Source organism: Erinaceus europaeus, unplaced genomic scaffold (assembly GCF_950295315.1).
Source record: "Erinaceus europaeus unplaced genomic scaffold, mEriEur2.1 scaffold_550, whole genome shotgun sequence".
NCBI lineage: Eukaryota > Metazoa > Chordata > Mammalia > Eulipotyphla > Erinaceidae > Erinaceus > Erinaceus europaeus.
This window is the reverse complement of record NW_026647356.1, coordinates 1-27,768: the sequence shown is the minus strand read 5'-3', so window position 1 is coordinate 27,768 and position 27,768 is coordinate 1. Positions and strand designations below refer to the sequence as shown.

Below are 27,768 nucleotides of genomic sequence, written 5' to 3'. Positions count from 1 at the left end.
TTTATAACAATTTTAGGTCTTCCCAAACCTGGTATCTTATTTTCAGAATGCAGTAATTGTGATTAGGGTTTTCTTGCCAGATTACTTAATACATTAGGTGGCCCATGGAGCGTAGTTTAATCTCAATTTTTCATCAAACTGCCACCATATTTCTCTCTCTCTCTCTCTCTCTCTGTGCTTCCAGGGTTATCTCTGGGCTGTTTCAACACTACGAATCCACTGATCCTGGCAGCCATGTATTTTTCCACCCCCCCTTTTGTTGTTGTTGCTGTTATTGTTATTGTTGGATAGGACAGAGAAATTGAGAGGGGAGGGATGGGGAAGAGAGGAAGAAAGACATCTTCAGAACTGCTTCACCACTTGTGATGTGACACCCCTGCAGGTGCGGAGCTGGGGGCTCAAACCAGGATCCTTGCACTTCATTCTATGTGCACTTAACCCGGTGAGGCACTGCCCCCCCACACACACCATATTTCTCTTCATTACCTGTTTGGTATGGTTGTCTACCATGCTAGAAGAATCATCGATAGCCAAACAAATTTGGTACTGGCGTTTACTGGGCTTGGTCCTTCGAAGCCAAATCTTGTCTTTCCGAAACTGACTAGCGATGTATGGAATGACTTTCCGCATGTTCAGTCGCTTTCCAGTTCGATAGTCTCCTCTATTAAATTTACCCAAACAAGGTAAAAATAAATTAACAACTGCTCATCTATTACTTATTTTGGATAGACAGAAAGAAGTGGGGGGGGGGGGAGAGACCTACAGCACTGCTTCAACACTCATGAAGCTTCCCCCTGTAGGTTCGGACTGTGTGCTAGAACCCAGGTGCACTTTACTGGGTATGTGACCATCCAGCCCCCAAGAATTTTTTTAAAGAGTAAAACCACACTAAGAACACCTCATCTTTTTTTTTTATATTTATTTTATTTATTTATTCCCTTTTGTTGCTCTTGTTTTATTGTTGTAGTTATTATTATTGTTGTAGTTGTTGGATAGGACAGAGAGAAATGGAGAGAGGTGGGGAAGAAAGAAAGGGGGAGAGAAAGATAGACACCAAAAAAAGAAAGATAGACACCTGCAGACCTACTTCACCGCTTATGAAGTGACTCCCCTGCAGGTGGGGAGTCAGGGCTCGAACTGGGATCCTCATGCCGGTCCTTGTGCTTTGCGCCACCTGCACTTAACCTGCTGTCCTATAGCCCGACTCCCTAGAACACCTCATCTTTTAACCAATAGTAACAGATAAGTAATTCTGCATAGTGAAGTGTTATTAAGAGCTGAGGATTAAGGGCCAGACTTTTTTTTTTTTGATCTTTAACCAACCCAGTAAGTTCACTAAAAACAAACAATTTATTAATGAAATAAAGAGGGGGGAGGGCAGGGAGAAAACACTCTGGAATGTGTTGCCCCAGGGACTGAACTCAGGACCTAAAGCTTGAAGGTCCAACATTTTATCCATTGCACTACCTTCTGGGCTGCACTAAAGCTCATTTTTAAAAATTAGAGGAAAAAAGATGTGCATCCCTGAAAATCTCAGGTTCAATCCCATTTATCTCATCTGTCAGAGCTGAGTGTTATGTTTTCTCATAAAAATAAATATTAAAAAACCAAACAAAATAAAACAAAACAGGGGCCAGGTAGTGGAACACCTGGTTAAGCGTACATACCTGGTTAAGTGTACAAAGACCTGGGTTTAAGCCTCTGGTCCCCACCACAAGTGGTGAAGTAGAGCTGCAGATGTCTTTCTGTCTTTCCCTCCCATTTCCCCCTCCCCTAATTTCTGCCTCTATACAATAATAAATAAAAATCTAAAAAAAAATAAAAATTAAAAATAAATAAAAGCAAAAACAAGTGTTGTGTTGACTACTAAGCCTTGGATTCTCTTACTTTTTATTTAATTTTTTTTTTTTTTTTTTTTTGGCCATCAGGGTTATTGCTTGGTTCCTACACAATTCCATTGTTGCTGGTGGTGGCCATATATTTTTTTTTTTACATCTTCTTTCTGTTTGAATAGAGAGTGATAGAGGGACATATAAAAGGAGACACATGCAGTGCTTCACTGATTGTGAAGCTACGCCCTCTACAGATGGGGACTGGGAGCTTGAACCTGGGTCATTGTGCACAGTAATTTGTGAGCTGTATCACATGCACAATTGTCTGGCCCTCTCAAAAAATTTTTTTGTTAAGATTTATTTATTTATGTGCTAGTGGAGGGGGAGAAGGGGAAAGGGAGAAGGAGAGGGAGGAGAGACAGAGGGAAGAGAAGGAGAAGGAAAAGGAGGAGGAGAAGGAGGAGAGAACAAATACCTAAGTATCTTTTTGCTATATGCAATATCAGGGCCTCATGCTTGAGAACACAGTGCTTTCTTTACTGTGACACATCCCGGTCCACTCTCTATTCATAAACTATGATTTTAGACATATCTTTGAAAGATCAGGTGAGCACCAAAGTAAAAGACTCTGGGGTGGATGGGGGGAAGAGTTCAGGTCCTGGAACAGGATGGCAGAGCATCTAGTGGGGGTTGTGTTGTTATGTGAAAAACAGAAATGTTATGCATGTACAAACTACTGTATTTACTGTCCACTGTAAAACACTAATACCCTAATAAAGAAATTAAAAAATAAATTTAAAAATTCTAAATTAAAAAAAAATCAGGTGAGTGATTTACACATGAGGATCCCAGTTCGAGCCCTGACTCCCCACCTGCAGGGGAGTCACTTCATAAGCGGTGAAGTAGGTCTGCAGGTGTCTATCTTTCTTTTTTTGGTGTCTATCTTTCTCTCCCCCTTTCTTTCTTCCCCACCTCTCTCCATTTCTCTCTGTCCTATCCAACAACTACAACAATAATAATAACTACAACAATAAAACAAGAGCAACAAAAGGGAATAAATAAATAAAATAAATATAAAAAAAAAGATGAGGTGTTCTTAGTGTGGTTTTACTCTTTAAAAAAATTATGCCCAAAGACTTGGCTCAGTTTCCCATCATATACTAATGAAACAAACTGCATTCATACCAAACTTTGCAAATTTCTGTGCCAGAGGAAACAACATGAAGACAGGGTAAGGAACACATAATATAGTCCTGAGGCAAGAATGGCAACCTAGAGGTCAATGCCACAGGTAGCCAAGTGTGAAACTCAACAGAGGTGACAGCACTTCTCTCTTCAGTACACTGAGGAAGGCTCAATGAGGAAAACTTACCTCAATTTGGCTGCCTGTGTAGGCTCTAAGATGAGACGGAGCTGCTCACATAACTGTTGTGACAGAGGTGCTGTTATGACCAGGTAATTCTGCCACATCTCAGCGGCAGCCTTTTCCTACAAGAGCAACAATGGGCAAGTTACTCTTAGAATATCAGAGACAACTTAAGTCATTACAGCAAAATGAGGGCTTGAGGACTTGCATGAACTTGACCAACAAAAACACTTTAAGGAGGCCATGTGCAGAGGGTTAAGGGCACATGGCACGAAGTGCAAAGATCTGCACAAGGATCCCAGTTCGAGGCCCTGGCTCCCCACCTACAGGGGTATCGCTTCATAAGCAGTGAAGCAGGTTTGCAGATGTCTATCTTTCTCTCCCGTCTTCCCCTCCTCTCTCGATTTCTCTGTCCTATCCAACAGCAATGACAACAAGGGGGGGCAACAAAATGGAAAAAATGGCCTCCAGGAGCAGTGGATTGTAGTGTAGGCAATGAGTCCCAGTGATAACCCTGGAGGCAGTAAATAAATAAGAATCAATTAAAAAAAAAACATTTTAAAACTTTTCTCAACAAGCTGCTATCCTGCTGAGAGAAGCACACCAGACTTTAATGTCTAATGTCCAAGGTCTCAGGTTCGACCTCCAGAACTAACACATGCCTGCATTAAGCAGTGCTTGCTTGCTTGCACGTTCTCGCTCTCTCCCACCCCTTTCCCGTCTCTATCTCCTCTGAGTCTGGTTTGCTTACCTTTCTCCATCTCCTGGGCATGGGAAACATTTTTAATTAAGTGAATAGGATAGCAGTTGTTGAGAAAAGTTTTGAAGTGTTTTTTTAAATTGATTTTCATATATACTAGGGCCAGGTGGTGATACACCTGGTAGACTACTACTCATGTTACCATGCATAAGTTTCCAGGTTCAAGTTACTAGTAACTACCTACAGGGGAGATGCTTCATGCGTCTCTCTTTCTCCCTATCTTCCCTTTCCCTCTCAATTTATCTATAAAAAATTAGTGAATAAAATATTTTTATCAGTATAAGTCCAATGTGCTATCATTGTACCACAGAGCCACCTGTGAATAAAATATTTTTAAAGGAAATATATTTCTTTATTAACATGGTAGAAAGAAGGAAAATAGACAACTAAAGCATCTCTCTGGCACATGAAGGATACTGGGCACTGAATTCAGGACTTCATGCTTTTTAAGTCCCTGTATCACTTCCAGGACAAGAAAAAAAAAATTTTTTTTAAGGAAAAAAAAATCTCTCCTTCCACCAAAATCACAACCCCCAGTTCAAGTGAAAAAGAATAAACCAAGACAATGAAAACATCAAAATCCATGACCAAATCAACACCTAATCCACATCAGGTAAGGAAGAGACTGTGAATGGGCAATTTTGGTGCCAGCATTTCTAGTTACTTAAATCATGACATCTCAGGAGCAAGTAACAAAGTGAATGACAAGTGAATGCAAATCTCCCAATTAATCTATTCAACAGTGTGTTTATTCAGATGCAAAAGCTCCACATTTTTTTGTGTGTGTGTGCCTGCTATGGCCAGGTACTCAATACACTTATGTTGTGAGAATGATGATAATAGATATAAAATAAAATATGTAAATTTGGTCTACTAAGTCATTAGATATGAAACTTCTGTTCAATCTACATTGTCATGTGAATTAGTTAACACCTCCAGGTGGCAGAGGAAAACTCAGTGTAGACTTCTGCCCCATTTTTCAATCACTCTCACATCTATTACATCTACTACAGAGTGAGGAGCAGCAGTTACAGAAACTAAACATACCCAGTTTCTGTTTTTATTAAGTGATAGATACAGCAAATTGGGGAGAAAGTAGCAGATGTAAGCATCAATTATAATTATATCCTCCATGTACTCTGTCTGTTATACAAATAGAAATGGAGCTATTTAAGATACAACATTTGTTGTATCTTAAATAAACAAGTCAAGAAGTTTGATGAAAAGACTAGTGACTTACTTCTTCTGGACTTCCAGGTTCATGTGACTGCCACATTTCTAGCTGTCTCTCCAGCTCTTGTCTTAGTTCACTGACATCTTTTAGAAATGGCTAATAAGAAAGGATCACATATGAGAAGTATCCCAAGTTAGAACCCACAACTCACTGCTTCTGGCTTCTTCTTCTTGGAGTATGAACTCCAACTACATACCCGCGAGAATAAGACTTCACAAATGTAATGGCATGGTAAGAAAATGAGAGACAACTATTTTCGTTGGTATCCCACTTTGTAAAAATAGGGTGGATACAGGAATTCTGAACATTTATAAATCCACCCCAGCTAAATAGAGATAATATAGCCACAAATATTTCAATAATAAAAACATTTTCTGATTAATCTAGATGGCCATTAACTCAAATAACCAGGATAAATAACTCAGCAGTTAAAAATGCAGGCATTATGCCAAAGTTCTTGCTATGTAACCAATACTAACTGCTAGTTGTTCTACAAGCTTCTCATACGCATATGGTGGATGTGAGAGGAGTCTATGTGAACACCAGACACTTGACCCCTCATTCTAGCCAGGTCAGGGCACAGACCACCTACTGTGGATTAACTCTAGGATTAACTATTGGAATAGTATTCTTTGCTTAGAGAACTGTCATACCCAACAACCAGATTTCCCATATAGTTTAAAGACAAAGATTTAAAAGCACCATATATATATATTATCCACTTATTAAATCAGGAATTTATGGAGGTTTTAGTACCGGGAAAATTGTATCTATGAGAAGCTGGTGGACTGTATGAATGGTTGAATCTCGACTTCTCTCTGGCTTCTCATTCTCTGTCTCCTCATGAGATTTGTCTTTCCTGGAGTCTTGGTCTTCTTCTTCTTTAACAGGGTGGGTCTCCATCTCCATCTCATCAAAGACTGTTTGCAGATAAGGACATAGTTTTACTTACTGTAACAGTAACAATGAATGCTTCCTATTACCTATCAACACTATTGATCATTTCACTCATTCATTCCTCAATGCATGTGTATTCATAAAGTTTTTCTATTTGAAACAGATGTTTCCAATTATTTAAAAAATTTTTATATTTATTTATTTATTCCCTTTTTGTTGCCCTTGTTGTTGTAGTTATTATTGTTGTTATTGATGTCATTGTTGTTGGATAGGACAGACAGAAATGGAGAGAGGAGGGTAAGACAGAGGGGGAGAGAAAGATACCTGCAGACCTGCTTCACCACTTGTGAAGTGACTCCCCTGCAGGTGGGGAGATGGGGGCTCGAATCGTGATCCATACGCTGGTCCTTGTGCCACCTGCGCTTAACCTGCTGCACTATCACCCAACTCCTTTTCCAATTTTTACTCCCCAAATTTTCCCTTTTTTTTTTTATTGGCCTCCAGGGTTATTGCTGGGGCTCAGTGCCTGCACTACTAAACCACTGCTCCTGGAGGCCATTTTCCCCCCTTTTGTTGTCCTTGTGGTTATTATTGTTGTTGATGTCGTTTGTTGTTGGATAGGACAGAGAAAAATGGAGAGAGGAAGGGAAGACAGAGAGGGGGAGAGAAAGATAGACACCTGCAGATCTGCTTCACCTCCCATGAAGTGACTGCCCTGCAGGTGGGGAACTGGGGGCTCAAACCGGGATCTCTACGTTGGACCTTGTGCTTTGCGCCACGTGCATTTAACCTGCTGCACTATTGTCCGACACCCATTTTCCCTTCTTCTAACTCTTGTGTTGAAGACAGCTGTTTACTTTGACAAGCCTGGTAGAATTGTGGCTTTAAATTGTGTGTCATGTGGAGCTTTTCTTATAAGAACTCAAAATATTTTATAATTAATATAATATATATAAAATAATTATACAATAAAATAGGAATATAAGATATAAGAAATTTTATTATTTTTCATATACATCTCCCCCATTCTAATTTTTTAATTATTTTGCTACATCTTATGCATTGATATTGTGTACCTTCATAAAATTGAAAACATTATTTCTGTAATAATTGACACAACTAGAGTAAACATTTTGTTCTGTTTTCTTTTTTTGCCTCTAGGGTTATCGTATGGGTACTTGCGCTTCGTTCTATGTGCACTTAACCCAGTGTGCCACTGCCCAGTCCCCATTTTCTTATATATGTTTATAAAAGACTTATAGGAGCTGGGGCGATAGCATTGGTAGTACAACAACCTTTCAATAATTTTTACCACCATAAACCACAGCTGAGCAGTGCCCTGGTAAAAACAAATAAAATAAATAATATTGGGAGTCAGGCAGTAGCGCAGCGGGGGTTAAGTGCAGGTGGCGCAAAGCACAAGGACCAGCGTAAGGATCCCGGTTTGAGCCCCTGGCTCCCCACTTACAGGGGAGTTGCTTCACAAGCGGTGAAGCCGGTCTGCAGGTGTCTATCTTTCCCTCCCCCTCTGTCTTCCCCTCCTCTCTTGATTTCTCTGTCCTATCCAACAACAATGACAACAACAATAAAACAACAAGAGCAAAAATGGCTTCCAGGAGCAGTAGATTTGTGGTGCAGGCACTGAGCCCCAGCAATAACCCTGGAGGCAAATAAATTAATTAAATAAAAATAAATAATATCAATGGAATTTTGTCAATCTCCTTCAATAGCGGCCTATATCACGACTCCCAAGTGAAATTATTAGTGGCAAGAGTATCTAAGCCAAAGAGGAGATGGAAGAGCAGGTGACATTTGACTGTGATACAGAAGCTGTGACTTCACAAAGCCAGAGAGCTTAGGGAAGATCTGCTCGCATTTGGGCTCACCCAAGCTTGCTGTCGTCCCTGACTTGACCTCTTCTGGCTTCAGCTGCTCCATGTCTACTGCTCTGAGCTCCTCTTGCTTGTCTGTGTCCATGAAGTTATCCTCTATCTCCTCTTCTTCCTGATCCTTTTGAGGGTCTTGTGCAAGCTGCTGCTGCTCCTCACTGGCCACATCTGCCAACAAAACACACACACAGACGAGTAAGAAATTAGGCAAGAGCAGGAGAGACAAAATAATGGTCATGCAAAAGACTTTTATTCCTATGGCTCTGAAGTCCTAGGTCCAATCCCACACACAGCCATAACAAGCAGAGGAGTGCTCTGGTAGAAGGGGAGGGAAAGTGGGAGGGAGACAGAGAAAGAGGGAGGGAAAGTGGGAGGAAGATAGAGAAAGTGGATTCAAAAAGGCCAATGTGAAAATCCTCAAATTGTGACTGGAGTAATTCTTACTTTTTTTAAAAAAAATTTTATCAGCTTTTTAAAATTTATTATTATATATTTTTTATTTTATTATTTAAAAAAAATTTTATCAGCTTTTGGTGGTGTTGGGGATTGAACCTGGATTGTTAAGAGCCACAGGCATAACAGTCTCTTTGCATAACCCTTATACTACCTACCTCCACCCTAGTTCTTACACTTCTTTGGGCTCAAAGTGCACAACTTTATGATGGAAATATCTCAGGGTTGGTATCTCCTTTGCCATGCTTGCAACTCAAGTCTGACCCCTATCACACTGGAGTTCAGTGTTGTGTTTTAACTGCTCTTTATCTGAAATGTTTGCCCAGAGTGGTGAAAGCCAGGTAATGACAGAGAAGAAACATATAAAATAAAGATATTCCAGCTCATACATTACTGGATGAGATTTATGGTCATTTTCTGAGCAACAAAGTGAACAGTCATTACATGGTAGCTATTATTATTACTAATTATTATTACTGCTCTAAGAAGCAGACTTGTGAAAGAAAAACAGAACCTATAACTGTGCAACCATTTTTGTACCATCCAGATGTGGCTAGTGTGAACATCAGTTTACATACTAGCAATTCAATAGTGAAGTCACCCGCTGAAACTAAGGGGAGACTGATCAGCCACTAACCAGTTGTTCCATGTGCAGAGATTTATTTTTCCCCCTCTTCCTTTTCAACTAATAGGGAAAACATGTATTTCAAGTTCACAGTTCCCAACACTGCAGGTTATCAGCCAGAAGAATTAAAAAGAAATATTCAGTACTAAGAAACCCTGAGGTCAGTATTGGGTTTGATGTGGCAAATTGTTGTCAAGAATATTTATAACAGAAAATAAAAACCCAGGAACCTTGACTATTTGCACTTATCTGTGAACATCTTCACACCAAAACTAAATTGTATTTCTGCACAGCTCCTATTAGAGAGAAAATAAGACTTAAAGAACTCTTCTCTCCACACATGTGTTTGTACTAACACCTGGAAGGTATACAGTCACACAGAATAAGCTCATACAGAACTCAGCAAGCAAAGGCAAAGCCTTGCTGGCACCTTACCATAGGTTTGTGCATCATAAGCATCACTGCCTTGTTTAATATGTTCAAAGGCTTCAGCATCCTCCACCTGGGCCTGAGTCTGGGGCTGGACTGGCTCCTGCTCAGTGGGGCTGTCAGTATCCACAGTCTTTAGCCGCTTATGCACACGCTCGTTTTGATCACCCATGGAACGTTCATTGTCAGCCTGCCCAGGTTTCCTTTTAAAACTCTGTGGGAAATATGAGGAAATTCATTAAGAGTATTATCTATAATGGTAACAAGGAGGCTGGTAAATAAATCAGGCATAACCACACAGGAATAAGCTCAATGTAGCACCTGAAGAAGGAAAAAAAAAGGCAGATCTCTATATATACTAATGTAGAATGACCTCTATGATAAACTTTATACGTGAAATAAAGGTAAGGGACCAAAGAAACAGGTGGTTTGAGAACAAGAATAGGATTTAAAAAAAAAAAAAAAAACTTAGGGAATTGTTTTTTTATCATGTGTATATGTATTACTTGTTTAAAAACTAATTGGGGTGGAGGAAGCAGGCAGGTGAAGCACACATGAAGCAAAGCACAAGGACCAGCAGAAGAACCCAAGTTCAAGCTCCCCACCTGCAGGAGGGTCACTTCAAAGGTGATGAAGCAGGGCTGCAGGTGTCTCTTTCTCTCCCCCCTTTGTCCTATCCAACAACAGCAGCAATGGCAATAAAACAACAAAATGGAAAAAAAAAAAAAAAAAAGGCCTCCAGGAGCAGTGGATTCATAGTGCAGGCAAACCAATAAAAGTAATAATAAAAAAAATTCTGAGGCCAGGGCAATATTCTGGTTCTCTCTCATTTTAGTAAATAAATCATTTTTTTAAATGGGTTACTTCCTCCATTTTTTTTCATTGACAGAAAGAAACTGAGTGGGGAGAGGGAAGATAAGGAGGGAGAGAGAAAGAGATACACTTGCAGCACTGCTTCACCAATTGTGAAGTTTCTCCTCTTCCAGGTGGGGACTGGGAGCTTTGAACCCAAATCTTTGCACATGATATGTGTGCACTCTGTCGAGTGAGTCAGTGCCCAGCCCCCCGTAAATAAATCTTAAAAAATGGCCACTGGGAATGGTGGAGTCATGTGATGACCCTGGTGTGTGTGTGTGGAGGGGGGGGGGGTATAGACACTGCTGATGCAGACCCCAGGTTCAATCCCTAGCATTGGCACATGCCAGTGCTGAATAGTGCTCTGGTCTCAGTCAAGGTCTCATAAAAATCTATCAAACATTTTTAGAATTTAAAGAAAAAAAAAGGTCAAAATGATGAAAAGTATATTTAAAATAAATAATTTATGCCTGCATGATTCCACTGCTTCTGGTGGATTCTTTTTTCCTGAGAGACATAGAGGAAAGAGGGAGACCAAAAGAGGAGACACACTATAACACCACTTGTGAAGCTTCCTTATATACACAGTGTTTCCATATCATGGCCAAAGGCTCAAATCTGGGTTCTCATATATGGTAAAGTGTGTGCTTTAGTGGATAAGTACCTGACCCAGCAAAATCTACTTTCTTAAAAAAAAAAAAAAAAACTTTTAAAAAAGATTTATTACCTTTATTTATTGGAGAGAGCCAGAAATCAAGAGGGTAATAGAGAGGGGGAGGGACAGAGAAACACCTGCAGCATTGCTTCACCACTTATAAAGCTTCGCCCCTACATGTGGGGACCGGGGGTTAGAAACCAGGTCCTTGCACATTGTAATACGTGTGCTCAACCAGGTGCACCACCACCCGGCCCCACAAAATCTACTTTTCAAGTGAAAAAGTCTACATACAATGAAAGGAGTAAGACTGGTTGGCGCTAGGCAATGAAATAAAACACCTGGCTCTTAAGCCCCATAAAGGCAGACAGAGCTAGAGAAGAAGTGTGCATCCAGTTGCAGTCCAGCTGCAGTGAACAAGTCCCAGTGACAGGGGTCCAGTGGGAAAACTCTTGGTCTTTGCCCTTTTAGAGTCTCATTTCTTACACATCATTTATCTATCATTAGGTGGACAGTGTTAAGAGACCTGTGTGTTTTTCCTGGTGTGTTTCTGGGAGGCCAACCGAGCGATGAAGTTGGATTCATGGCCTTCTGCCTGGTTTGCATCCGCAGCTCCACTCCCATGCTCCTAGGAAATCCAAGTCAAAAAAAGAATTGAGTATGAAGGAAGCTACTGAGGCAACTGGCTACCATACTGCATTGTGCACAGCTTCTCTTCCCACTGCTCCTGGGGGCCATTTTTCCCCCCATGTTTTACTGGATAGGACAGGGTAATTTGAGAGGGATGGGGAAGACAGACAGGGACCGAGAATGATAGACATCTGCAAACCTGCTTCACTACTTGTGAAGTGATCCCCCTGCAGGTGGAGAGCCTGGGACTCAAACCCAGATCCTTGCATGGGTCCTTGTACTATGTGCGCTTAACCCAGTGTGCCACTGCCTGACCACCCATGATTGCTTTTATCAAAAACGTGCTATTAGATGTCATCTAGAACAAAGAATTATATATAATTATTGAGTGCACATGGCGTAAAGCACAAGGACTGGAACATGGTCTGCAGGTGTCTATCTGTTTCTCCTCTTTGTCTTCCCCATCTCCCTTGATTTCTTTCTGCCCTATCCAACAGCAGCAGCAATGGCAACAACAAGGGCAACAAAATGGAAAAAATGGCCTCTAGGAGCAGTGGATTCATAGTGCAGGCACTGAGCCCCAGCGATAACCCTGGAGGCATAATAATAATAGTAATAATAATAATAGTTATTATTATGATTAGAGTGTGGCTTCAGACACGCAGAAGAAATTCTCCAAAGAGCAGCTGGCTGAGTGACAGAGCTCATTACCTCCTTCCCCTGCTCCTTCTCAGGCACAGCCCCAGCCAGCTCCATTGCTTGCTCACTCTGCACACTTTCCACACCAGTCTGCCCACAGGACTCATGCTCCTTCCTCTCTGTAGCCTCTGGCACTGGCTCCTCTGTGTCAGAGTGCTCTCCTCCTCCTCCTTCTTCTTGCTTCTGTGGAAGAAATCAAATAAACTAGTAAATCACTCTTAAGGGAGAACATGAGGGGAGACCCCTCCCTGAAGCAAGCAGACACCCCAATCCTGACAGAGAGGAAAGTCTACAGAGAGATGATAAGCCAGAGAGGAGTGTAAATAGAAACCCAAAACTGGATGGCAAATATCCCTGAGATTCTAATAATAATGTAGTCTTAACGGGAATTGGCATATTGCACCAAAGTAAAAGACTCTGGGGGGGGGGAGGGGACTACAGGTCCAAAAATAATGACAGAGGACCTAGTGGGGGTTGTATTATTATATGGAAAACTGGGAAATATTATGCAAGTACAAACTATTATATTTATGGTTGAATGTAAAACATTAATTCCCCAATAAAGAAATTTTTAAAAAAGGAATAATGTAGCTTCTCCTCCTCACTATCACACATAACATAAGTCACTGAGAAAAATGGCTCCTGAAATTGGGGCAGCTTGGAATGTTCCTACTCATGACCACAGAATGTGAGCTCAAGATCTACAGGAATGCAATGGTCACATAGGCTCCTAAGCTGAATATGGGCCCCAGATCACATCAAATCGATGCGGTTTATAGTCAACAATATTTATATACCTTTCTCATATTTAGGAACTACTTCTTTCCTAATCCAGTTTTCTAGCATGTGGGAATTGTGTAGTTGTAACCCTCTTATCCTATGGCTTTTGTCAGTGCTTCCTTTTTATAAAAATAAATAAATAAGATAAGCCAGAGTGTTGGGCAGTAGCGCACTGGGTTAAGCACAGATAGTGTGAAGCACAAGGATCAGAACAAGGATCCCAGATAGAACCCCCAGCTTCCCACTCATAGGAACCCATTGTGTTGCTTCAAAAGTGGTTAAGCAGGTCTATCTTTCTTTCCCCCTTTCTGTCTTCCCCATCTCTCTTAATTTCTCTGTCCTATCCATTAACAACAATGGGGAAAAAAAGAGAGGGTTGTGAGGAGCAATGAATTCGTAGTACAGGTACCAAGCTCCAGTGATAACCCCGGAGGAAAAAACAAAAACAAAAAATAAACAAACAAAAAACATAAGACAAGCCAGAAAGTCCAAGATACCTGGGGCTGGAGACCTTGGTCAACAGACACCCCATTCTCTTCATTTTCCTCACTGGCTTCCTTGTCCCTATCCTCGAGGGACTGTTGTTCCTCCTCTGAGTTTTCTTCAGGATGTTCAGCAGCATCTTTGTCATGGTTATCAGCTCCTGTGTCCATCTCTTCCTCTACCTCCACTTTGTCATCTTCACCAAGACCTTCCTCAGGCTCATGTTGACCTTGACCTTCACTCTGGTCAGCCTCAGTTTCTTTGTTTTCTTCCTCAGCTTTACAGCCTGTTTCTTCAGTATCCATGGATTTTTCCTTAATTTCCAAAGGATTCTCTTCTAGATAGAACAAAAAGAACATGGAATTTTAAAAACAGTAGAATTTCTTTCTACTAATGGAGACACCACCTCCAGTCTGCTCCACAACAAGGGGACAGCTTAAGGGAGGAAAGGACTCCCCAGAGACTCACTAAGTGCAACTCTGAGTCTCCATTGCTACTACCCTCAGAATCTGGAGCAGCAACAGGGAGGGACACCAGGGGACAGAGATCTAACCGGGAAACTCAGGAGAAGACCTATACCTCGGTGGCATAGCTGAGGGGATGTTCAAGTCTCTTTGCATAACCACTAGATTATCTCTGCCACACCCTGCTTTATCTCTTGGTCAGGAGTCAGTGATTAAGCTAAGAAGCCTATTGATAGTTTAAAAGCCCTCAGGCTCCCATAGCCTACAGGGAAGAAAAAAAAAAGAGGCTTTTACACCACTGAGCTCCAACTCAGGGATTGAAAAAACTGTTAACATATATAAAATAGTTAAAACAACAAGAAAAAATATTGGAGACTCGAACCAGGACAAGAGTCCAGCTAAAAGTCCTCCAGAGGGTGAAGCACAAAACAACGAGTTCAACATCCAAACATTAGCTAAGGAAATAATAACAGGAGTGAGTAAAGAATTTGAAAAAATTGTAATCAGAAATGCAGGAACAACAAATGAGAAAATGGAAGAAAATTCTAATTATCTCATGGTTATTAGAGAGCTGAAAGCTGAAATCGCTGAGCTAAGAAGGCAACTAGCTGAACAAGCTAAAACAGTATCAGAGCAGGGCAACAAAATAGATGAACTCCAGAAAGCAGTAGAGGGCAGAGAGAATAGAATCTATGAGGCTGAAGACAGAATTAGCAAGATTGAGGATGAATTAGAGACAACTAAAAACGAAGTAAGAGATCTCAAAAAGAGATTAAGAGATGCTGAAAACAACAACAGAGTCCTATGGGATGACTTCAAAAGAAACAATATACACATTATTGGCTTACCAGAGGAAGAAAGAGAAGGGGAGGAAGAAAGCATTCTCCAGGCCATAATAGCTGAAAATTTCTCTAGTCTAGACAACACCAAAGACATAAAGATTCAAGAAGCCCAGAGGGTCCCAAACAGAATTAACCCAGACCTAAAGACACCAAGACATGTCATACTTAGAATGGAAAGGAATAAGGATAAAGAAAGGATCCTCAAGGCTGCAAGAGAAAAACAAAGAGTCACCTACAAAGGAAAACCCATAAGATTAGCAGCAGACTTCTCCATACAAACACTACAGGCCAGAAGAGAATGGCAAGATATCTATCGAGTGCTCAATGAGAAAGGCTTTCAGCCAAGAATACTATATCCTGCTAGACTGTCATTCAGACTAGATGGAAGCATCAAAACCTTCTCAGACAAGCAACAGTTGAAGGAAGCAACCATCACCAAGCCTGAAAGAAGTTCTGAAAGGTCTCCTATAAACAACCAGACCACCACAAATAGGACATATATCAAAACACTCTTAAAAAAAAGAGAGAGAGAGACAGAAAGACACCTGCAAACCTGCTTCACCACTTGCAATTGTACCCCTCTTATCTCTGGTAGTAGGAACTGTATGCAATTGTACCCCTCTTATCCTATAATCTTGTTAATCAGTATTAAATAACTAATAAAAATCAATAAATCCATTTAAAACATTCTAGAAGTCACCACAAGCAAGAACAATATTTTTGACCACTGGGAACAGTTGGTGAACTTCATTTTGTTAGAAAAATTAAAAAAATATTTAGTCCCCAGCATATAGATATAATATGCATGAAATGCATAAAGTGAGACTGGATGTTCACATAGAGTAAATAGCTTATAAATATTCTCTTAAAAAGACATTTTAAATTTTCTTTATTGAGGGATTAATGGTTTACAGTTAACAGTAAAATACAATAGTTTGTATATGCATAATATTTCCACATAACAATATAAGCCTCACTAGGTTGTCCTCTGCCATCATGTTCTAGGACATGACCCCCCAACCCCACTGCAAAGTCATTTATTTTGGTGTAATACACCATAATTTTTTAATTATCTTTATTTACTGGGTAGATAGGCAGAAATTGAGAGGAAGGGGGTGATAGAAAGACAGAAAGACACCTGCAGCAATGCTTCACCACTTGTGAGGCTTTCCCCCTGCAGGTAGGGACTAGGGGCTTGAAACTGGGTCCTTGCACACTATAACACAGGTGTGCCACCACCTGGCCCCCACTTATTATATTCTGTCTCTCTCCCTCTCCCTCCCTTCTCAATTTCAGTCTCTATCCAAAATAAAAATATTAAAACAATGAAAGAAAAATCAGTATTATGCCAGCCATATCTGGCTGAGAAAGGGGTTCAGTATACAGTGCAAGATTTGCATGCATGAGGTACCAGGCTCAATTTCTGGCACAATTTATGATGTGTGTGTGTGTGTGTTAAATTTCTGGCACAATTTATGACAGAATATGGTTGTGTGTGTGTGTGTGTGTGTGTGATAAATTTCTGGCACCATTTATGCCAGAGTGATGGGTATGGGTGTATGTGTGTGTGTGTGTGTGTGTGTCCACATTAAGTAACAAAACGAAACAAAATAAAAATCGCCACACCACCACATGGGAAATACTATGGCAATGAGGAATCTCTCCCTCTCTATCTGAATGAAAAAAATAGAACTAGAATGATGACTTAGTACATGTGTGACATTCAGGTTCTACCAAAAATAAATAAATAAATAAACTCTTCTCAATTCAACAGATGTGTTAATACTTTCTTGTATCACACTATTGCCACTTTTTGTTGTTTTTTTTTTTTTTTTTGTACAGGACCACTGCTTAGCTCTGGCTTGGGTGATGCCAAGGATTAAATCTGGGACCTCAGAGCTTTTGGTATGGAAACTCTGTCACTTGTTCTTTTAAGAGTTCACTGGTTATCGGTATAACTATCTGGAGTCTTCATTCTATCTCCTCAGACCTCACCATACTTGCCTGAAGTTACTATTTAACTCCTTTCTATATTTTTACACCTATAAGTAATATTTAGGTTTTTAAAAAAATTTAATGTGGCAAAATGGTTCTTGTCATATAGTCTTTTGTAACCTACTTTTAGTTCCACTATGGTTTTATTATTGTTGTTTTTACCAGAGCACTGCTCAGTTCTGGTTTATGGTGGTTTGGGGGATTAAACCTGGGACACTGAAGTCTCAGGCATGAGAGTCTCTTTCTATCATGTACCCACCTCCCATATGGTGTTTAAAAACAGTAATCAGCCTGCATTTTTCTTTTCTTCACGAAGGTGAGGCCTCTCTTACAAGCAGTATTCATTAAACAATGCACATTCCCCAGAAAAGGCTTTGAATCTTAGACTAAACCCAGAACTTAACATAATCATCAATAACTGAAACAATTATTTTCCTAAGAAAGCTGAAAATGGACTCCAGAGAGGTCTAGCATGGTCAGACTGCCGCTTTACATCAAACCATGAGGTGGGGCACACAATGGTGACTATGAGGAGATAGAGCTCCACCCAGGCACAGTAGCACCAAAACACAGGACAGGTAACAAATGACTGACCTGTTGGTTTATAAGCTTTGAATATACTTAGATAAGAAATGTGACAAAGCAGCAGTAACATTCCCAAGCAGAAGCTGAACTGAACAGACTTACAGCATGGCTATAAAATTGGCCTGAAATGAAATCATTACTGTTTTCAAAGGGTTCAAATTAGTCTCTTCAGGTCTGCATAAGACTTACCTTCTCCTTCTTCATGGTCTGTGTCCTCATTGCCATTCTTGTCTTCAGCATCCAGGTTCAAGTCATCTGGAAGGTCTAAAGCTTCAGGTTCTGGCAGCTTTTCCTGACTGCCATGGTAAGGGTCCACTTCATTCTCATCATATTCTCTCTTTGGAAAATGGAGAGAAGGGGGTGGAGGGAAAGAATACATACATATTTTTCTTTTCTTTTTTTAATATTTATTTATTCCTTTTTGTTGCCCTTGTTGTTCTACTGTTGTAGTTACTGATGTTGCTGCTGTTGGATAGGACAGAGAGAAACTGAGAGAAGAGGAGAAGACAGAGAGGGGAGAGAAAGATAGACACCTGCAGACCTGCTTCACCACTTGTGAAGCAACTCCCCTGCAGGTGGGGAGCTGTGGGCTCGAAGCAGAATCCTTATACCAGTCCTTGAGCTTTGCACCACCTGCGTTTAACCTCATATATTTTTTAAAGTAGTAGCAGTCATATAGAGTAATTTCTAGTTACACTGAGAGAATGTCTCTTCCGTAAAATTATTAGCACATCGGAATTTTACTAATATTTTTAGATATTCTTGGAATTTCAAATTTCACTAGAAAGGCTCTTGGTTACTCAATCTAAAATAAGAAACTGAAACTTATAAGAAGAAGAGGGTTCTGGGTTTTACCTTCAGACTACAGTTTGAAGACTACCTAACTAGTAACTAATGGATAGGTTTATTCCCTGCAAGAAGCTTTGCAAATCATCTTTTATAAAGTTATAGGAAACAAATGAGAAATGGCAAGAGAACTTTTCTTTTTTTTTTTTTTTTAAGATAGAGACAAAGAAAGTGAAAGGCATCACAACATCAAAGTTTCCATCACCAAGGAGGGGCTAGGCTCAAACACACATGGCAGGAAAATTTGCTCTTCAGCTATGCCAAAAGCTGTGCCATGTAGTTTCATTGACCTTGAGTTCCTAATCTTCATTACCTCATCTATTTGTTCATTAATTTTGTCTTGGCCATTTCCATCATCAACTTCTTCCTCTTCTACCTTGTCCTGTTGTTTTTTATCTCTTTTTGACTTCTCATCATCCAAGGTGTCATCTTTAGCAACAAGTCCACAATCTTCCTAAAGGTCAGAGGAAGAAAAAAATAAAATATTATCACTTGAGACCTTAGAAACTGCTTTCACACAGGGTAGGTCTACCTAATGTAGCTTTAACACATGTGCTATTTCTGCCTGTTGGGCCTACTGCACAGATTTATCAAACTAGGAGGGTATCATCCCGGTACTAGAAAGAACTGCCCATGATGCAACAGTAATGGTGAGAGTGAGTGCTGTTGTATACTGAGTGGCTGTAGAGCCCTGGAATTCACCTTAACTAGAAGCTAGAGGAGGCCAATAGTAGAATTAGAGCATATATACAAAGTCTTAACTTTGCTCTTCCATGATATGTAGGCTGGTACAGGCCAGGCTAATCTTTTTTTTTAACCAGAGTACTCTGGCAATGGTGGTGCCTGAGATTGAACTTGAGAACAGAACTTGAAATTAATTTGCATAACCATTATGCTGCCTCCCCAGCCCCCTCCCCTTTTTAAGATGAGAGAAGAGGGGGAGGGGGTAGAGACTCTCATGCCTGGGGCTCATAAGTTGCAGGTTCAAGCTCCCATACCACACTTTAAGTCAGAGTTAAGCAGTGCTCTTGGGGGGGGGGGGGGGAAGGGATAGGTAAAGGGTGGAGGGACACCAGAATATATATCATCTTGGTACATGCAATGCTGGGGATCAAACTCAGGTTTTATCTACTGCAACATCTACACTGTGGGGTCACACTACTATTTTTTCCTCTGAATATAGTCAATAAGGGAGAGAAACAAAAAGAACAAAGACAGAAAAGGAAAAGCAGTATGTGACAAAGTCTGGGTAGATGGGAGATTGCCTTCTCTGAACCTGGAAACTATGGGATGGTGAAAATCATTTAATTACCTCATCCATTCCTGGTCCAGTCTCTTCAGTTTTACTATCTTCTTCCTCTTCCTCCTCTTCATCATCATCATCATCACCCCAAAGTCTTTCATCTAGTTTGTCAGCTTCCTCACCATTCAGATCACCCATTTGTTTATCCAACTCTTTGCTCTCACTGTCTGATTTCTCATCATCTTCTGAAAAGGAAAGACTGAGTTTAGTAGCCAGATCAAAGTGTACAGGTATGAACCCACTACCCAGCAAGGACCCTGCCTGGGGTTTATATTTCTGCATTGCAAAATTTTTGTAATGTGGGTAGGGAAGAAGAGAAGACATGCACCAGAAGAGAGCTGTTATTGTTCCTTTAATGCAGCCAAAGCAATTTACTTGTGAGATGAGAGATAAGCTCTTTTCACCTAAATTCCCTAAAGAGTATTGTTAAGCCACTTTATCTAGCACACAAGGCACGACAACATCAGTGTGTCTATTAATTCAAAGACGAATATGAAATTAGCAATAAACTCTGTCTGACTGGAGATGGTAATGCCATATGTTTGTGGCTCCTGTTTTCAACTGCAGTTAAACAAAGTTAACAAACAGCTGGGGCCCTATTCAGGGAGTCCTGAGATTCTCAAACAGATATGATGGGCCTAGACTTCAAATGAATCCCTCTCCATTGTTACCAGTCATCTCTATCAGGAACAACACAAGAGACCCCTTTGTGGGCCCCCATAGGACCTTGCCATCAACTTAGATCAACAATGGTAGAGAATGTTCCATCCTCCGAAGGGATGGAACATATACTCTATGCTACACCTGAGGGCACTTGGGGTAGCTTGGAATGTTCCTACTTATGACCACAGAATGAGCTCAGATCTAGAGGGAAGCAGAGGTCACATAGGTTCCTAAGCTGAATATGGGCCCCAGATCACATCAAATCAATGGGGTTTATAGTCAACAATATTAATATACCTTTCCCATATTTGGGAGCTACTTTCTTCCCTGATCCAGCTTTCTGGTCCTTTTTCCAGCCATGACATCATCTCCCCAGACAATAACTTATATCCACTTGCATATCAGATTTCAGGTTCAGGGTAAAAAAAAAGAACTAGCATAGCCACAAGCCCTTTGGAATATAACTAAAATATGCCTACTAGCTATCTACAAAATGGAGACAAACCACCACCACCCCCACTCTTCATCTGCACTATTCCAGCCTTTAGGTTCATGGTTGGTCAACAATTTGCTGTTGTTTTAATGAGGGGTACAGCTTCGCACAATTCTCACCACCAGAACTCTGTATCCCATCCCCTCCCCTGATAGCTTTCCTATTCTTTAACCCTCTGGGAGTATGGATCCAAGGTCATTGTGGAATGCAGAAGGTTGAAGGTGGTTGGTCAACAATCTGTTTTGCTTTGTATGTTAACTCTCTTTTCAGCCACCAGGTTCCAGATGCTAGCATGATGCCAACCAGACTTCCCTGGACAGACAACCCCACCAATGTGTCCTGGAGCTCCAATTCCCCAGAACTCCGCCCCACTAGGGAGAGAGAGAGAGGCAGGCTGGGAGTATGGATTGACCAGTCAATGCCCATGTTCAGCAGGAAAGCAATTACAGAAGCCAGACCTTCCACCTTCTGCATCCCACAATGACCTTAGGTCTATACTCCCAGGGGGTTAAAGAATAGGAAAGCTATCAGGGGAGGGGATGGAATAAGGAGTCTGGTGGTGGGAATTGTGTGGAGTTGTACCTCTCTTATCCTATAGTTTTATAAATAAAATAAAAATTAAAAAAATAAGAGTTATAGGGAGTCTGGTGGTAGTGCAGTGCGCTAAGCACACATGGCACAAAGCACAAGGACCGGGGTAAGGATCCCGGTTCGAGCCCTCGGTTTCCCACCTGCAGGGGAGTCGCTTCACAAGTGGTGAAGCAGGTCTGCAGGTGTCTATCTTTCTCCTCCCCACATCTTCCACTCCTCTCAATTTCTCTCTGTCCTATATAACAACAAACAATAATAATGACCACCACAATACAAAGGCAACAAGAGGGAGAAAATGGCTTTTGTGGTGCAGGCACCAAGCCCCAGCAATAACCCTGGAGGCAAAAAAATATATATATATATATATCCAAGGGCAACAAAAAGGGAATATATATATATAATATTATTTATTATATATATAATAAAGTTATCAACTTGTTCCAGAAGGTTATAACTAGCTCCTTGTCAGAACATGTAATTTCCTGAAGTGTTTTTTAAAAAACAAGAATCAAGTAATAAAGTCTCAAACCTTGTTCTTCAAGTTCCCCATCATGCATTTTTCCATCAAAGTCTTCTGACATCTCAATGGCATTATCCTCCCCCTTAATATCTGCTTTTGAGTCAGGATCCTCTTTATCTTTTTCTTCACCTTTCTGAAATGTATCTTCTGCCTGTATCCAAAAACATTACAGCAAACTAACATTATAATTAGTCACTATTTGGTGCTAAAAAAATAATGTCAAAGTTAGTAATGCAAAATTATCTTTAGGAGAAGGAAAAAGGAGAGCCAACAGATTACGAAACACAATGAACCTGGTTTGCTTTAACATTTCTGCACTTTAATATATATTTTACTTCATTTGTAGGTCAGGAATTTTGAATTTTTCATGTCAATTAAGAAAAATCAAGACATTTGCAAATTCTATTAGGTAAAAATTTATTGATTTTATCATCATCATCATCTTTAACAGCTATTTTAATCACTGCTCATTCAGACAAACTTCATTACAAATGTAATCTTGTTCACTTTTTCTTATGCTATAAATTACTAAATAATCTGTTATATTTGGGGCAAAAGATTCATGATTATTCTCCTTCATTATGGTTAGATTCTAAAGTGTTTTTTAAAAATAACAAAGTAAAAGAAATTAATTCAAAGAATTTTAAGTGAAACAGAATAAAACAAACTTCTTGTGACATCTTCTAAAATTCCCACTGGTTCCATCTTTACCTATGACTATATATCAACAAATACATGGTAATTTACTACTCTTGCCTCCCCAATTTTTTAAAACATAAAAGGCAGCATGTTTTACAAACTGTTCCACAGCCTTGCAGCTTTCCTTCCCTTCTTCACCAGAGTACTGCTCTCAGCTCTGGCTTATGGTAAGGAGAGGGACTGAACCTGGGACTCTGAAGCCTCAGTCATGAGACTCTCTTTGGATAATCATTATGCTACTTCCTCAACCTGGTTTCTTTATATTCAATAGCTATAATAATGTCTTAAATATAGTTGGTAAAATAGCTCACTTGGAGAGAGTGCTGCTTTGCCATGCGTTCAACCTAGGTTTGTGCCCAGCCCCCACTATACTAAAGATGCTATGATCTCTTTCATGCTCTCTGTTTCTAAAAATTAAAAAAAAAAAAAAAAAAACCTTAAATGGGGGGGGGGGGGGGCCAAGAGGTGGTACACCTGGTGTTCACATTATAGTACAAAAGGATCCAGGTTCAGGTGCCTGGTCCCTGGGGGAGTGGTGAAGCAGGGCTGCAGGTGTCTCTCTCCTCAATTTCTGTCTCTATCTAATAATAATAATGATGAATATATATGAATGAAAATGCCTTAAGTTGAAAATGTATGTGTTTACATATAGAAATTTAGGGCAACAGCTGAATTATAGTTAAAAAAAAAAGTCTGACAGATGATGGATGAAATTATTCTTGGGTGGGAGTAGATAGCATAATGGGTATGAAAAGAGACTCTTATGCTTAAGACTAAGAATTTTAGTGGCAACAAAAAAGTATTCCATTACCTCCTATTTAAAGTTACCACTGGCTTATTTAAATGATGGGGTAAATATGAGAAAATTGCCAAATGAGATAAGCATTAAAAGAAAAAAACTACACAATGAGGTTAACCCACATAATTTGAATGTTTCAAAAATATTCTTTTGAGACATAAGAGGGACAGAGGAATGAGATGTACCACAGCATCTCTCCCCACTCCTGGAGCTTGCCCCTGTGCAGTGCAGTGTTCCTGTGATACCAGGAGCTCAAACATGGGTCCCTGGACATGGTGATGGGTGCATGCTAAGGGGTGAGATATCTCCCAGTTCTTCAATTTATCAAAATAAATATATAGTATAAAGAAAATCTTTGGGGGGGGATAGATGGTATAATGGTTATTTAGAGAGACTCTCGTGCCTGAGGATCCAAAGTCCCAGATTCAAGCCCTGCTCCACCATATGCCAGAGCTGAGCAGTGTTCTGGTTAAATAAAATAAAACAACAAATATTTTTTAAAAGTCTTTTTTTTTTTTTGCCTCCAGGGTTACTTCGGGGGCTCGGTGCCTGCACTACGAATCCACTGCTCCTGGAGGCCACTTTTCCCCTTTTGTTACCTTGGTTGTTTTATCATTTATTTTGGTCATTATTATCATTATTGATGTCGTCGTTGTTGGATAGGGCAGAGAGAAATGGAGAGAGGAGGGAAGACAGAGAGGGGAAGAGAAAGACAGACACCTGCAGACCTGCTTCACTGCCTGTGAAGCCACTCCCCTGCAGGTGGGGAGCCGGGAGCCCGAACCAGGATCCTTATGGCGGTCCTTGCACTTTGCACCTCGTGTGCTTAACCCACTGCACTACCGCCCAACCCCCGAAAAGTCTTTCCTTTTTATATATATATATATTCCCTTTTGGTGCCCTTGTTGTTATTGATGTCGTCGTTGGATAGAACACAGAGAAATGGAGAGAGGAGGGGAATACGGGGTGGGAGGGGTGAAAGACACCTGCAGACCTACTTCACCACTTGTGAAGTGACTCTCCTGCAGGTAGGGAGCCAGGGGCTTGAATCCTTGCGCTTTGTGCCACGTGCACTTAAGTCATTACGCTACAGCCTGACTCCCTAAAAAGTCTTTTTAAGATAAGAAAGGTAGATAGTGTGGTCCGGGAGGTGGTGCAGTGGATAAAGCACTGGATTCTCAACCCTGAGGTCCTGAGTTTGATCCCTGGCAACACATGTACCAGAGTAATGTCTGGTTCTTTCTCTCCTCCTATCTTTCTCATGAATAAATAAATAAATAAGTTCTTTAAAAAAAAAAAAAAAAGAAAGGTAGATAGTAATAAAATAAAATGAAAAACATTTAAATATTTCTTAAAAGTCTTTTTAAGATAGAAAGATAAGATAGTCAAAGAAACCACAGCACCAAAGCTTCCTTCAATGTGGTGGGAGTTGTGCTTGAACCTGGGTCATGGCAAAGTAGTACTCTGTCCACATGATCTATTTCACTGGCCCTAGATTAAAATTTTCAACATATTTTAAAGACACAGAACAATAAACTTTTTTTGTTTATTTTAAACAAGTGTTGGAGCTGGGTGGCAGAACACCATTAGAGTATACACATTACCACAATCGAGGCTCCAGGTTCAATCCCCTGGTCCCTACCTGAAAGGGGAAGCTTTACAAGCCATTGAGCATTGCTGCAGGTATCTCTCTCTTTTACTACCTTCATCCCATTTCTGTCTCTACTTAAAAAACAAATTTCAAAAAGACCACTGGGAGCAGTGGGGCCATTGTGCAGATACTGAGCCCCAACAAAAGCCCTGAGGGAGAGGGCTTGGTGGTAGCATACCAGGTTAAATGTGTAGAGCGAAGCGCAAGGACCGACATAAGGATTCCAGTTTGAGCCCCCCATCTGCATGGGGGTCGCTTAGAAAACAGTGAAGCAGGTCTGCAGGCAGTTATCTTTCTCTCCCCGTCTTCTACTCCTCTCTTAATTTCTCTGTCCTATACAATAACAGCAACAACAATGGGAAAAAAAGGATGGTTGCCAGAAGCAGCAGATTTGTAGTGCTGGCACCAAGCCCTAGTAATAACCCTGGAGACCCCCCCCTGCAAAAAAAAAAAAAAAAAAAAAAAAGCCCTGAGGGACGGACGGATGTCTATTTTATTGTATTGTTTTTATGGAGTTGGGCCTCTCACATGTGTAACTTCACTGTTTCAGGCTGATGTTTCATTCATATACAGGGGAAATAGAGACTAACAGCACTGGGTCTCTGGTTCCATAAGCACCTCTGATATGCTGCTGGGGCTCAAGTCTGGGCTATGTGTGTATCAAGGCAGGCACCCTCCCACTGACATATCTCTGGCACAATAATACCTATTAATAGAAAGCTTGGGTATTATTGTGTAATGCAATCATAACTTAGAAAAGTCAAGTTTTTTTTTATCCTTAAATGAACCACTATCAAAAATACTCTATGAAAAATTCATAAACTTTCCCATTAAAAATAATTTTTCAACAACTGTGCTTATAGGGTTAAGACTTATATGCTAGAAGTTCCTGGCTCAATCCCTGGCATTGTGTTCACTGTTTCTCTCATGTGAAATTCCACCATGTACAATTATATTGCAAAGTTCCTTCCTTTAAGTTTTTTAACACACAATCCCCAAACTCCATCCAAATAGCAGTTTGGAAACCTTTAATAAGTGGACCAGGAGATGGCACATTGGCTACAGATTTGAGCTGCAAAGTATGAGTTTCCAATTGATCCATGGCATTTCATGTGTCAGAGTGATGCTATAGTGCTCTTTTTCTCTCATGTTAATAAATAAAAAATATTTTTAAAAATTAAAAACAGAAAATGGGAAATGTGTAATTTTAAATATCAAAAACGAAGGAAAAATGAGCATGCTTCTGTAGACTATGTACACATTTCACATATGTGAAAACATACCTGCTCTTCATTCTCTATCCGGTCACTCACATCCTTCGTGCCCTCGCCTTCTCCAAGGCCGCTTCCTTCATAGTCATGGAATTCAGTTGCTCCCTCTCCTGCTGAATCTTCCATAAATTCTTTGGGTAGGCAAAAGCCCTTGAAAATAAGAGCCAATAGTTAAGTCACAAAAGCAGTAAAAAAAGATTGTCAGTTCTGTCATGGGGAAAAATTATAAACAAAGCTTAATTCATTTTTTTCCTCTAATGATGTATCCATTTATTTATGTTTGTGTGTGTGAGACAGAGAGCGCATCCAGACCAGCATACACTGATAAGATAAATACAGAGATAAAAATGCTCCTCTCGGGAGTCGGGCGGTAGTGCAGTGGGTTAAGCGCAGGTGGCACAAAGCGCAAAAGATCACCATAAGGGTCCAGGTTTGAGCCCCTGGCTCCCCACCTACAGAGGCATCCTTCACAAGTGGTGAAGCAGGTCTGTAGGTGTCTTTCTCTCCCCCTCTGTCTTCTCCTCCTCTCTCCATTTCTCTCTGTCCTATCCAATAACAGTAACATCAATAACAACAACAATAATAACTACAATACAACAAGGGCAACAAAAGGGAATAAATAAATAAATAATACTCCTCTCACTTTTCTTTCTTTCTTTTTTTTTTTTTTTTTGCCTCCAGAGTTATCGCTAGGCTCAGTGCCTGCACTATGAATCCACTGCTCCTGGAGGCCATTTTCCCCCCCTTTTGTTGCCCTTGTTGTAGTTGTTACTGTTGTCATAGCTGTTGTTGTTGGATAGGATAGAGAAAATTTGAGAGAGATGGGGAAGACAGAGAGAAGGAGAGAAAGACAGACACCTGCTTCACTGCTTGCGAAGTGACCCTCTGCAGGTGGGGAGTTGGGGGGATTGAATCAGGATCTTTATGCCGGCCCTTGTGCTTTGTGCCATGTGTGCTTAACCTGCTGCACTACCTCCCAGCACCTATCTTACTTAAATTTTTTTTAAATGAATTTTATTTTTATTTATTTATTTATTCCCTTTTGTTGCCCTTGTTGTTTTATTGTTGTAGTTATTATTGATGTCGTTGTTGTTGGATAGGACAGAGAGAAATGGAGAGAGGAGGGGAAGACAGAGAGGGGGAGAGAAAGACAGACACCTGCAGATCTGCTTCACCGCCTGTGAAGGGACCTGCCTGCAGGTGGGGAGCCGGGGTTTGAACTGGGATCCTGACGCCGGTCCTTGAGCTTAGCGCCACCTGCGCTTAACCCACTGCGCTACAGCCCGACTCCCTTACTTAAATTTTATTTATTTTGGATAGAGACACAGAAATGGGATACAAACAGGAGATGGGAGAGGGCAAGGGAGAACTCCAACACTGCTTTACTGCTTGAGAAGCTTTCCCTGTACAGGTGGGGGCCAGGGGGCTTGAACCCATATCCTTGCATACTGTAAAATGT

At 40.6% G+C, this 27,768-nt stretch overlaps 1 protein-coding gene across 1 annotated transcript in view; it reads right to left on the bottom strand.

The window, feature by feature from the left end:
* Positions 1-26,459, bottom strand: part of LOC132536318 (midasin-like) — a gene marked incomplete at its 5' end in the record, with an annotated part of 40,662 nt that extends 14,203 nt beyond the window's left edge. Inside the window, 14 exons of the mRNA XM_060183942.1 lie at positions 487-661; positions 3,205-3,320; positions 5,199-5,288; positions 5,949-6,112; positions 7,976-8,146; positions 9,492-9,699; positions 11,522-11,623; positions 12,337-12,507; positions 13,602-13,924; positions 17,663-17,810; positions 18,633-18,773; positions 19,632-19,807; positions 21,899-22,040; positions 26,322-26,459. Coding sequence (XP_060039925.1) covers positions 487-661; positions 3,205-3,320; positions 5,199-5,288; positions 5,949-6,112; positions 7,976-8,146; positions 9,492-9,699; positions 11,522-11,623; positions 12,337-12,507; positions 13,602-13,924; positions 17,663-17,810; positions 18,633-18,773; positions 19,632-19,807; positions 21,899-22,040; positions 26,322-26,459 — 2,265 coding nt within the window. The remainder of the gene's footprint in view (positions 1-486; positions 662-3,204; positions 3,321-5,198; positions 5,289-5,948; positions 6,113-7,975; positions 8,147-9,491; positions 9,700-11,521; positions 11,624-12,336; positions 12,508-13,601; positions 13,925-17,662; positions 17,811-18,632; positions 18,774-19,631; positions 19,808-21,898; positions 22,041-26,321) is intronic.
* Positions 26,460-27,768: the final 1,309 nt, after the last annotated feature.